The sequence below is a fragment of the Gouania willdenowi genome, chromosome 10 (genome assembly GCF_900634775.1).
Source record: "Gouania willdenowi chromosome 10, fGouWil2.1, whole genome shotgun sequence".
In the NCBI taxonomy this organism is placed as follows: Eukaryota; Metazoa; Chordata; class Actinopteri; order Blenniiformes; family Gobiesocidae; genus Gouania; species Gouania willdenowi.
In genome coordinates this window covers 2,015,801-2,029,184 of record NC_041053.1, presented here as the reverse complement: position 1 = coordinate 2,029,184, position 13,384 = coordinate 2,015,801, and the positions used below count along the sequence as shown (strand labels likewise).

Genomic DNA, 13,384 nt, shown 5'->3' with positions numbered 1-13,384 from the left:
GTTCTTCTTCTTTTTAGTGTTAAGTATCATAAATATTGGTAAATGATCAGAGATGTCATTTATTAATATACCACTCTTTAGATCTGAGTTTTGTATGTTTGTGAAGATGTTGTCTATCAGTGTTGAGCTGTGTTTATTAATTCTGGTTGGTTTCGTTATGAGAGGTTTTAATCTATTTGTGTACATGTAATTAGTAAAGTCTTCAAAGTATGTATTTTTTAAAGGATTTAAAATGTTTATGTTGAAGTCTCCACATATCAGTAATCTCTTATTTTTAATTTCTTCTATCATTTTAGTTAGTTTCTCATTAAATATGTCTATTTTACAGTCAGGTGCACGATACAAACAACAGATTATTATCTTCTGTCCCTCTGGACTTGTAATTTTCACTGTTATACATTCCATCACTCCTTCCACGGTTAAACTCATCGACTCTATAATCTCCATCTCAATATTTTCTTTTATGAATAGTGCTACCCCACCTCCTGGCATATGTAATCTGTTCTTATAGACAAATTAATATCCTTTTATCATAAACTCCATGCCTTTTTTTTCCTTTGAGCCAAGTTTCTGACAGTGCTATTATGTCAAACCTATACAATGTAGAGATGTAATCCTTAATGTCTTCAAAATTTGCATACATACTCCGACAATTACAGTGAATAAGTGACAGACCTTTTTCCTTCTTTGTTTCCATTTTGAATTCAGTCTCTGTGTAGTAATAACAGTCTGTATCTTGTTTCCAGTGTGAAAAGTTGTTTGGGTCCACTTCGTCCACTTGATTAATCTCCCGTTGTTGATGTTGTTGATAATGTTGTGAATGATTTTTAGTGATTCTTTCCATATCCATAATTTCTATCAGTGTTCTTGTCGTTTAGGTACCTCATTTGTATTTTTCCAGGTCTTCCTTCCTTTCGATTAGAATGGGTTTTCCATTTTCTTCTCCTGGGGGTGTAATGTAAATCCTGCAGCCTCTGGTCCAAGTTTTCACAATTTTTCCTCCCTTTTTCAGTTGTCGTGCCTTCCATGCGATACTTGCATTCTGCTTCGTCAGGTTCTCGTTCATAAACACCATCGTTTCCTTAAGTTTTCTGCCTTGCTTCATGATTTCTCCTTTAAATTTCACGTTGGTAAATGTAATTTTCACATCTCTGGTTTAAGTCATTAAACAGGAAACAGATGAGAGGACAATCCATGTATCCTTCCTTTTTCATTGTGCAACAAAAACATGAAAAACTAAAAAAAACACTCATTATTTGATATTTGTTCATTTTGGTTTTGGAAACAAATATCAAATAATGAGTGTTTTTTTTTTCGTTTTTCATGTTTTGTTACATAATAAAAAACAAATGAACGAATGATACACGGATTGAGGATTAAGCTAACTATGCTAAATTAAGCTAATTATGCTAACTAAGATTTATTTAGTCATTAAACTGGAAACAGATGACACAATAAAGCTAACTAAGCTAACAACACTAACTAAGATAATTATGCTACCTAAGCTGTGTGTTAACTAAAATACCATGCTAATTAATCTAACTATGCTAACTGAGCTAATTGTGCTAACAATGCTAACTAAACAAATTATGCTAACTGAGCTAACTAAGCTAACTAAGCTGACTAAGCTAACTATGTTAACTATGCTAACTATGCTGACTATGCTAACTATATTAACTAAGGTAACTATGTTAATTAAGCTATCTATGCTAACTAAACAAACTTTATTAAAGGTATTGTGGACGATGTGAAAAAAGAAACGCCCTCTCCACATTTTAAAAAAAAAACACGCCTACGTGTGCGGGAGAGCGTGCACGAGCCCCGTTTTCCTCGTGCACAGCTCTGTTTACAAGTTGGTGTGGACATCGGTCATACAAGCTTACCTTACAAAAGAAGATTTGCACTTTTCCCACTATGTCAGACTCGCCACCGGTAAGTGAAAATCCATTTTTAAAGGACCCGGTGCGCACCGGGCAGGAGCACGAGCACGTACGACGGCCTTTCGTAAACATGATTGACAAGTAGGAGGACCAATAGTCTTGATGATCCATCCAGAAGCTAAACATCGTCTACAATATCTTTAACTATGCTGATATAATTATGCTAACTATCCTAATTGAGCTAACTATGTTGAACTAACTAAGCTAACTTTGCTAATTAAGCTAACTATGCTAACTATACTAAGCTAATTCTGGTCACTAAGCTAATTATGCTAAACATGTTAACTAAGCTAATTGAGCTAACTGAGCTAATTATGCTAACTAGGCTAACTAAGTTGACTGAAATAACTGAGCTGACTAAGATAATTATGTAACTTAGCTAATTATGGTAACGAAGCTAACTTTGCTAATAAAGCTAACTATACTAATTAAGCTCACTAAGCTAACTAAGTTAACTGAGCTAATTATGCTAATTATACTTACTAAGGTAACCATATTAACTAAACTAACTATGCTCACTGAGCTAACTATGCTAAATACGTTATTTAAGCCAACTAAGCTAATTATGCTAACTATACTAATTAAATGAATTATGCTAACTAAATTAACTATGCTAACTAAGCTAGCTATACTAACTATGTTAACTATATTATCAAAGCTAACTATCTCAACAAAGCCAACAAACTATGCAAACTGAGCTAATTATATTGACTAAGCTAATTATGCTTACTGAGTTAACTAAGCTAACTATACTAATTAAGCTAACTAAAGTTATTATGCTAACTAATTTAACTATACTAACTAAGCCAATTCTGTTAACCAAGCTATTATGTTAACTATGCTAACTAAGTTAACAATGCTAACTGAGGTAATTATACAAACTATGCTAACTAAGCTAACTGAGCTAACTAAGCTAATCATGGTAACTAAGCTAATTATGGTAACTAAGGTAATTGTGTTAACTAAGCTAATTATGGTAATTTGTTGTGTTATGTTATTTAAGCTAACTATGTTAACTGAGCTAATTTTGCTAACTAAGCTAACTATTTTAACTAAACTAACTATGTTAACTCAACTAAGCTAGCTATGCTAACTGAACTAACCATATTAACTGAGCTAACTATGCTTACTGAGCTAATTATGCCTACTGAGAAAATTATGCCTACTGAGTTAACTAAGCTAAATATGCTAATTAAGCTAACTGAGCTAATTATAGTAACTAGGTGAATTATGTTAACTAAACTAATTATGGTAACTAAGTTAACTATACTAACTATGACAAGTAAGCAAACTAAGCTAACTATGTTTTCTAAGCTAATTATGTTAATTAGGCTAACTAAACTAATTATGCTAATTAAATTAACTAAGCTAACTGTTATTTAAGCAAACTAAGCTAACTATACTAATACTAAGAGATTCAAGGTAAAAAATGGAAGGGTGGGGAAGAGTTGATTATTGTAAAGTGAGATGTGAAGTTGTAGGTGTGAGGCTTAGGTATAATGGTGGTGCTGTGGACAGAGGGAAGGAGTGAGTGGTAATACTTGAAACAGGTATTTAGTATCAATGTCTAAGTCTAGCCCAGTACGAGTTTTATCCCACAGTCCAAGACATGCCAGTGCATTGTAGACCAATGTATGTGCAAGAACCGCCACTGCAAACCCAAGCGCTGCCCCGGACCCGAAGATGCTAGCAGAAAGAGCGGGGGCCAGGGAGTCCAGGCAACCCCCCCATGGCCAAGCAGCCCTCCAGACGCCCCTAAGACACCAAGCCGAGAGGCAGCCACCGCCCCCCACACACACACCCATGAAAGCACCAAGGAGCAGAGGACCCAGCGCACCCCGCCACCAAACCCAACCCCCAACCCCAAGATCAGATGGGAGTTGATGAAAGAGCAGGAGAAGAGAGAGGAGTATGAGGAATGGGAAGTACTTTCCAAGGTGATGATGGAGGCAGTGAAAGAAGTGTGTGGAGTACATGAAAAGGGGTGCAAAACCCATGGATGAATGGACATGAAGAGGAGATAAATTTGAAGAATGAGAGAATAAGAGTGGTGGTGAGAAGGAATAATGAGAAGGTACAACTGGTGGGTAACAGAAGAAAGCTGAGACTGAGGAGAGATGGACAAGTGATGGAGAGAATGGAGAGTGAGATGGCAGAAGTGAGAGAGGAGGTGAAGGAGGCGAGGAAACAGTTGCTTGAGGAGGTTGGATAAAGAATGGTGGAGAGAGAAGATAAGAGAGTGTCAGGAAGTCAGTGAGACTGGCAGAGTGGGTGAGAAAGATTGGGAGTAAAGGATGTAACGCACCGTAGAGTGAGAATATAACCATGAATGAATATAAAGAACATTTCTAAAGGGTGAATAGTGAGAGGTCTGAGGAGGAACCAAATGATTGAAGAGGTGGTGCATGGAGCGACAGAGCTGTGTGAGGATGAGAGAGAGAAAGAGGTGAACTAGACGCCTGAAAGGAAGGAGATTGAGGTGGCAATAAAAGAAATTAAAGAATCATCGTCTGGTGATGATGGAGTGAGAATTGTATATATTAAGATGGTACATGGTGAAGTGAAAGAGAGGGTGATACAGAAGGTGATACAGATGTTTGAGAAGAGAGCGGACAGATGAGATGAATCTTTGAAAGTGGGGTTGATGTTTGTTTAAGAAAGGAGACAGGAATGATAGGAACAACTATAGGGGTGTGTCTGTCAAGTATGGGAAGCAGGATATTAGCAAGAGTGATAGCGAAGAGGGTGGCATGGTGGGCGGAGCATCTGGGTTTGTTGGATGAGAATAAATCCTACACAAAAAAGGACAAACAAACAAAAAAAAAAATGAAATGATATTGTGTTCAAAACAACCTAAGAATGTTTGACCAGAGAGACAAGCTTTGATGTAAATTTTCTGTGTTCAAAACAGGGGACGGGACTTAGATAAGCAATTTGCTTCTCTCGTCTCCTTTTTCGGCATGTACAAAAAAAAAAAAAAAAATTTGTAAAAGTGAATGTAACCGTTGAGACAAATACAGGTGAGAGGGGTGAACATGTGGGATGTAAGGGAGCGACTGGGAGTGAAGTCTATAAGGTGGAAGATTGAGAAACGAGTGCTGGAGCGAGTGGGTCATGTGATGTGAAGGGTGAATGATAGACTGATGAAAGCAGTGGTGTTATGGTGGTATACTAAGTTAGGAGGATGTGAGAAGAAGAAGGGCGAAAGAAGAAAACGATTTGATTGGACTGATGTGGAGCGGTTGTGTGGTGACAGGAAGAAATGGAAGGTATGGTGGAGGAGAGAATGGAGCATTTGTACAATTGGGAATGCCAGAAAGGACATAAGTACAATATGTGTGGGTGACAGTGAATCAAGATGGGAAAGGAACGAGAGGAGAGTGATTGACTTAGGGTGTACTCATACTGCCACCTCGCGCCGTTCCAAGCTCACAGCAGGAATCCCCCCTCCCTGTCCCTTTTGTGGCACGTTAGAACAGACGTGATCACCAGACAAACACGTCATCACGTTCACTCATGACACACGTATGGCGTTACGTCATCATTAAGTGACTCTGGGTTTGTGTTGACAGCACATGCTATTAATTTTATATTTTCTGTTGCGTAGGGTAATTATAAACCAAGATTTACCCAGACATGTGCTCTTTTCACGGCTGGATTAGAGGAACGGACTGGGTTTCCCAGGGCCCCTGAACACAACACGTTAATTTAAATGACTGTAACTGTGCTCATATTTGCTCTATCTGAGAAATTCCACCAGTTTATGAAAGATAACGCCAACTCTGACCTTTTCATCAGGTAACGAGCACTTCTGACACTGCTATCATTACAGAATGCGGATTTTTATGTGCCGTAAAGCATCGCGCGGTACCAACGTCATCACAATGCGTGTTCATACGCTGTAAAAAAATGCATCCAAAATTGCACTGTAAAAAAAATCTGCGAAACACCAAGGCAGCAAAAGGTGAACCTCGATATAGCGAGGGACTACTGTATAGAAATTTTACGAGACATATAAGAAGATTTAGAGTGAATGACTGTTGGGAGGGGGGTGGGGGTGGAGTGAGTGGTGTGATTGGGGGAGGAGTGGAGGCGGGTGAGGAGAAGGATGGAGGAGGTGAGGCGGAGATGTTGGTGAGAGTGGTTGATTAAGTGAGAGCGAGAGGGAGGACTTCTGTGTGCCCGGTGTGCCAGAGGGAGTTGTCGGCGGCCAACATGGTGAGGCGCCAGAGGAGCTGCATGGTGTGGGACCCTGACAGGGACCAATGGCCCAAAATGGAATGGAATGAACGGATGATGATGATGATGATGATGATGATGATGATGATGATGATGATAAAGATCTCTCTATCTACAGGCCTCTCTGGTTGCTGTTGTCGTTCCTGACTCTGACTTTCTGTCTGGTTGGACGAAAAAGAAACTGGGTCTGGACGGTTCCTACCAGGAGCTGTGCAGCAGAACGGTAATAAATACATAATAAATATATATTAAATACATCATAAAAACATATTAAACTATTGTAAATACATAATAAATCCATCAACTGCACTTGGCCACAGCAGTTAGCAGTTAGCACTTAGCACTTAGCAGTTAGCAGTTAGCACTTAGCAGTTAGCACTCAGCAGTTAGCAGCTAGCAGTTAGCAGTTAGCACTTAGCAGTTAGCACTACTTCTACTCTGCACAACATGAGCCAGAGAAGAAAACAAAAGTCACTTTAACACAGATCTGAACACATGACCACATGTGGGGGGAGGGGGAGGGGGGCTTTATGACATCACTTCTAAGTTGTTGTTGTTGTTGTTGTTGTTGTTGTGTAGGAGGTAAAAGAAGCCATCTTGGATGAAATGCAGGCAGTGGGCAGAGAAGGAGGTCTGAAGTCTTTTGAGCAGGTACATCCTCAACACTGACTAACTAATACCTGAAAACGTTTATTATACTATAACTCATTATTTGTGTTTTTATTTTTAACTTGATCTGCATTGCTATAATAATTTATGGCCCCACTTGTGCAATAACATGTCCATCCTTATATGTACTGTCTGCATGATAGTGTTCATACAGTGTATACAGACTTAGTCTTGAAGTTACTAGTGCTTTTTAACTATTTTTGGATGCATATTTTTTCATTTCATTATATTCTAATTTAATTTTACACTGTGATTTTCTTCTGCTATCTTGTTTTGTTGTAACACAGTACATTACTCCTTTTGTGAGAAGAATAAAGGATTATTTTATCTTATCTAATTGCTGATAACATCTCTAATAAATCAAGGAAGTTCTGCGTGTGCGTATTTGTGGAGCGAATTTCTCCCCGACGTGGTGTCTGTTCGACTTGAAACTTTTTAACTGCTTGCACATACAGTAGGTTGAGTGTTTACATGCATTATTTTGGAGTTATTTAGTGTTGCAAAACGTTTACTTTATTTTTATTTAGCCTGGATGACACATTCATGTTTACCCAGAAGTGAAACCCATTCAGCTCCTCAGTGTGAGGGGGCGCTAGCGCACCAATCTGTTCATTCACAATCGCTAATAATCAGTAGAAGAAGACCCTCCTCCAGTCAACAAGAGAAGGTCAATATTAAAAACGTTTTTGTACTGCTAAAAGTTATTTAAGTGTCTTGCAAAACGTTTATTTTTATTTTGTTTTGATATTCCAGCTCCCTATTTCGATCGCGTCGCAGTACTTCCGGGTTCGTTTTTTTCTCTCTCAAGTCTCTCCCATTGGGGTGAGACACACACTTTTCAACAACCTGTGACAGAGTACGTGCATGCATGTGCGTGTGTGAAAGAGTTCCACACAGCAACCAGGAGGACAGGTAGCGAGTCTCACACAGAAATGCACAAAAATATACAAAATGACTCCAAAAAACATACATTATAGAAAAATACACCAAATGACAACAAAAATATGAAAATGACAAAAGACACAAAACTAAATATTTATACAGGGTACAGGGTTGTGCACGGGTGAGTTCCCAGAACGGAAGTTGCGCGTGTTTACTTCCGCCTGCAGATACATGTGCAGCCCGTGTACGTCATGGCTAACGCTAGCGAGAAACCAGAGCTGGAGGCCCCTCCCCCTGTCGCTAAAGTCTCCTGCTTGGGAACATTTCAGCTTCAGGTGAAATACTGTAACATAGAAAGACCAGTGGATAAAACGAGGGCAGTGTAAATTATAACTAATACATTTATTAAATTATAACTAATACATTTATTAAATTATAACTAATACATTTATTAAATTATAACTAATACATTTATTAAATTATAACTAATCATACATTAAATTATAACTAATACATTTTTTAAATTATAACTAATCATACATTAAATTATAACTAATACATTTATTAAATTATAACTAATCATACATTAAATTATAACTAATACATTTTTTAAATTATAACTAATACATTTATTCAATTATAACTAATACATTTATTAAATTATAACTAATCATACATTAAATTATAACTAATACATTTTTTAAATTATAACTAATCATACATTAAATTATAACTAATACATTTATTAAATTATAACTAATCATACATTAAATTATAACTAATACATTTTTTAAATTATAACTAATACATTTATTCAATTATAACTAATACATTTATTAAATTATAACTAATCTTATATTAAATTATAACTAATACATTTATTAAATTATAACTAATACATTTATTCAATTATAACTAATACATTTATTCAATTATAACTAATACATTTATTCATTTATAACTAATCATACATTAAATTATAACTAATACATTTATTAAATTATAACTAATACATTTATTCAATTATAACTAATCTTATATTAAATTATAACTAATACATTTATTAAATTATAACTAATCATATATTAAATTATAACTAATACATTTATTAAATTATAACTAATCTTATATTAAATTATAACTAATACATTTATTCAATTATAACTAATACATTTATTAAATTATAACTAATACATTTATTAAATTATAACTAATCATATATTAAATTATAACTAATCATATATTAAATTATAACTAATACATTTATTAAATTATAACTAATCATATATTAAATTATAACTAATCATATATTAAATTATAACTAATACATTTATTAAATTATAACTAATCTTATATTAAATTATAACTAATACATTTATTCAATTATAACTAATACATTTATTCAATTATAACTAATACATTTATTAAATTATAACTAATCATACATTAAATTATAACTAATCATATATTAAATTGTAACTAATCTTATATTAAATTATAACTAATACATTTATTCAATTATAACTAATACATTTATTAAATTATAACTAATACATTTATTAAATTATAACTAATACATTTATTAAATTATAACTAATACATCTATTAAATTATAACTAATACATTTATTAAATTATAATTAATACATCTATTAAATTATAACTAATACATTTATTAAACTATAACTAATCATACATTAAATTATAACTAATACATTTATTAAATTATAACTAATACATTTATTAAATTATAACTAATACATTTATTAAACTATAACTTTAACTCAGTGACTCAGAGGTTGTGAGTTCAAGTCTTAAATGATGTAAAATTCACTTTACAATGAAATCTTTGTTTCATCTTCTTAGACTCAGAGTTGTTTTCTCATCCAGAGGTTGTGGGTTTGATTCTGATTCTGTGTTAAAGTAAATTAATTAACATGAATAAAATGAATAGATTTTAAAAAGATACAGGTGGTTTCACTCAATCAAAAGGGTATAGTGCTGTTACTGTACTCTATATGATGATCAATCTGAGCATCTATAACACGTGTGTTTTTGTTAAGTGTATTTTTGTTGTTTAATTGTGTGTTTTTGCACTCATTTTTATATTATTCTGTTATTTATTCATTGTCATTGTCAGTGTATCTTTGGAGTCATTGTTTTGTGTATTTTTTATCCTTTTTGTGTGTTTTTCAGTAATGTTGTATGTTTTCTGGAGTTATTTTGTGTATTTTTTGTTGTTTTTTTAGCATTTTTTTTTTTCATTTTATGTGTTTTTGGAGTCATTTTGCGGGTTGTCTTTGGGGGCCGCATAAAGTTATACTGAGGGTCACATGTGGCCCCTGGACCGCTATTGCCCATGTCTGCTTTAAGTGGGTTTCCTCCTTGTTGTCTTAAACATAGATTTTGTGCTAATTACTATAAATGAGCATTAAACATAAATAAATGCAAGGAAAAGCACTTTTCAAATCCTAATATAATATTATCAGTCCCTGACCATAGGTTCCAATGTTTAATGCTTGTATCACCTTTAATGTCCAGCTATAGTTGACTTCTCTTCTCTCTGCAGGTGGTCACATGTTTAATGCTTGTGTTCCAGGTGAAGAACATCTACCTCCACACTGAGATGTTCTCAGTAGAAAATGGGCTGCTGACCCCCACCATGAAGTCCAAGAGGAAGGACCTCCTCCAGTTCTTTAGACCCCACATAGAGAAGCTGTATGCCAGTGTCCCCAAGTAGAACCAGAGATGCTCTGACACCACAGAAGAAGAATCTCTGATGCTTCTCATTTACCATTACTACCAACACTAGTGGTTCATGACCCCATTTTTATATCACAGATTTCTTTAGTAAGGGTTAGTGCACCTCTATATTCATACATGATCAAACAATAGAATAGAATACAGTTGTTCATTCTAGTTATTTAAGCTCTTTGAGCTTTCTGTCTCTTCTTGCCCTCTATGTCTGTGTATGTCTACGTCTACATGGTAAATGGTAAATGGACTTGATTTATATAGAGCAGGGGTGGGCAACTAATTTTTACCGGGGGCCGAATGAGCAACCCGAGCACTGCTGGAGGGCCACATCGACAATATTTCAATTCAATTCTGTTCAATATGATTTTTTATATACAATAAGATAAATAATAATTTCATTTAACTTAACTTTATACAAAAGCAGATTACTTTTGATGGTTTTATTTAAACTCTTAATCCTTAAATATTTATATTAGGCTAAGTGAAAGTGAAAGTGAAATTAGAAAACAAAAACAATCATTGAATCACTGCCATTTATTTTTAACTTGTTCACACTGTTGTTTTTCCTTGTTTGTTTAATACGTTTATAGAAATACTGTAAATACAACAAACAATAAGTTGTTATGTTTTCCACCTCATTTGACCTCTTCAGTGTGAATAATCCAGTCTGTTCTGGGCTTTGAAATCTGGCTGAATGTCTGAGGTGTCTATGTGAAGAACAGCTGAGAGGTGATCATCAGTGATGGATTTGTTGAACTTCATCACTGAAAATGTCTGTTCACATACACAGGTGGATCCAAAGAGGACTACAATCCTCTGAGCATGCTTTCTCAGGTGTGGAAAGATCTCCTTTTTGAGGGAGGAGTAAAAGTCCAGCAGTGAGACTGACCTGAACTGCTCTGCCAGAAGTAGGTCAGACTGCAGTTCAATGAGCTCCATCTGAACATCGCTTGGTGCATTGTCCACATTGTAGTTGAGGGGGGAAGAAACCATGCGCATTTCACTCTCAAGAGTTTTGAAATCTTGAAATGGCCTTGAAAACTCTCCATGTAGTGTTTCTAGCTTGCTTGAGTACTTCTGGGGGTCATCGATCTTATCTGATCGAGCAGATCTTGTGGCTTCCTTTAGTGTTGGCAAGTGGGTCAGAATGTTGTCCTTCACTTGGCTTGAGAGAAACTGCAACTTTCTCATGAAAGCCGTCACTGCTCTGTACATCTCATGCACAAAAAGGCCCCTGCACTGCAGTTTGACATTAAGATCGTTCATGAGTGCAGTCACATCCACAGCTAATCTGAGGTCTACCACCCAGTCTTCATCTGAAAGTTCTGGGATGTCATATCCTGTCTCCCCACAGAAATACTAAATTTGGTCTCTCGGGTCCCAGACACTTTTCAGTGACTTGCCCAGGCTGAGCCTCCTGATGTGGCTGTGGTAGCTTATGTCACCATGTTCACTCTCATTTAACTCCAAAAGTGCAACAAATTGTCTATGATTTAACGCTCTCGCTCTGATAAAGTGAACTGCTTTAGTGACAGTAACAACATGGTTCATTTTAAACACTGTCTTACACAACACTTCCTGGTGAATAATACAATGCAAAAATGTCAATTTCTACACAGGGTTCATTTCTGTCACATTATCCTTTATCCTCTTTAAAAGTCCAACACGTCAGATTTGGACAACCATCTGTTGTCACACATACCAGCTTGTCCCATTTCAGTCCTAACATGTCCAAACACGCATTTACCTCCGTAAACAAGTCATCACCTGTGGTTCTCCCTTTAACTGACTGCATGGCTGCCAGCTCCTCCGTGATTTGAAAGTTTGCAGTTATCCCACGTAAGAAGATGAGCAGCTGGGCGGTGTCACGTACATCGCAGCTCTCATCCAAAGCCAGAGAAAAACAGTCAAAGTCGGCCACTCTGTTTTTCAGCTGAAGCTCTAAGTTTCCAGCGATATCCTCAATCCGCCTTGTTACAGTGCGTCGGGAGAGTGACGCATTCTCAGGGCATATCAGCGCAACAGAGTCCAATATGCACTCTTTAACAAACTCTCCATCAGAAAACGCCTTACTTTTTTTTTGAGAAATGATAAAACTTGTCCTGACGGCTGCATCTCTGGAGGTGTGAAGTTTGGTAAAAAGTCCTTGTTGAATTTTCAGTTTTCCCATCAACGCATCAGCTTCCCGTGTGCGCTCTTCATCAGACAGATTCTGGTATTTATCCCCGTGCTTGGTCGTGTAGTGGCGATTCAAATTATAATCTTTGAACACAGCGACCTGTGTGCCACAAATTAAGCACACGGCATTCCCTTTTAGTTCGGTAAAGAAATACTTGGCGGTCCATGTCTTTTTGAAAACACGACATTCGCTATCTTCTTTTCTTTTTTTAGCGTGAGCTGACATTGCGGGGGTAACCGGGCATCACTTCACCTTCGTGCACTTTTTTTTACTAACTACGCGCGTACTGCTGATTGGCCGTTACCCATGACGTAGCTCAATGGGTGTAACCAATGAGATGGTGCTGTGGGTGTGACGATGCTGGAAACGGTGGTGACTGAAGGCGCAAACAGAGAGACAAGGCTTATCAAAATAAAAGCAGAACCTATTTATTTCACACTCGACATAGATATTTTTTAATTTTTGATTGGCCTCAAGCGGGCCGGACAGGAACGCACAAAGGGCCAAAGCAACTGACACTGAACCCTAAGTTGCTCCCAGTGGTCGACTAGTGCCTTGCATGTCAGTCCTGTCCCACTGGTGTGTGAATGTGAGAGTGATTGGGTGAATGAGCTGATATGTAAAGAGCTTTGAGACTGTTTCAGTGGTGATAAAGCTCTATATAAATCAAGTCCATTTAGTCCATTTACCATTTAATTGTGCAAAATTCTGAAATGAAA

The 13,384-nt window shown here is 36.3% G+C and overlaps 1 protein-coding gene across 1 annotated transcript in view; it reads left to right on the top strand.

Annotated features, from left to right (window-relative positions):
• The window catches only part of LOC114471523 (long-chain-fatty-acid--CoA ligase 1-like), a 53,482-nt gene extending 41,908 nt beyond the window's left edge, over positions 1–11,574 (top strand). Inside the window, exons 9-11 of the mRNA XM_028460363.1 lie at positions 6,298–6,402; positions 6,759–6,830; positions 10,329–11,574. Coding sequence (XP_028316164.1) covers positions 6,298–6,402; positions 6,759–6,830; positions 10,329–10,469 — 318 coding nt within the window. The 3' untranslated portion in view covers positions 10,470–11,574. The remainder of the gene's footprint in view (positions 1–6,297; positions 6,403–6,758; positions 6,831–10,328) is intronic.
• Positions 11,575–13,384: the final 1,810 nt, after the last annotated feature.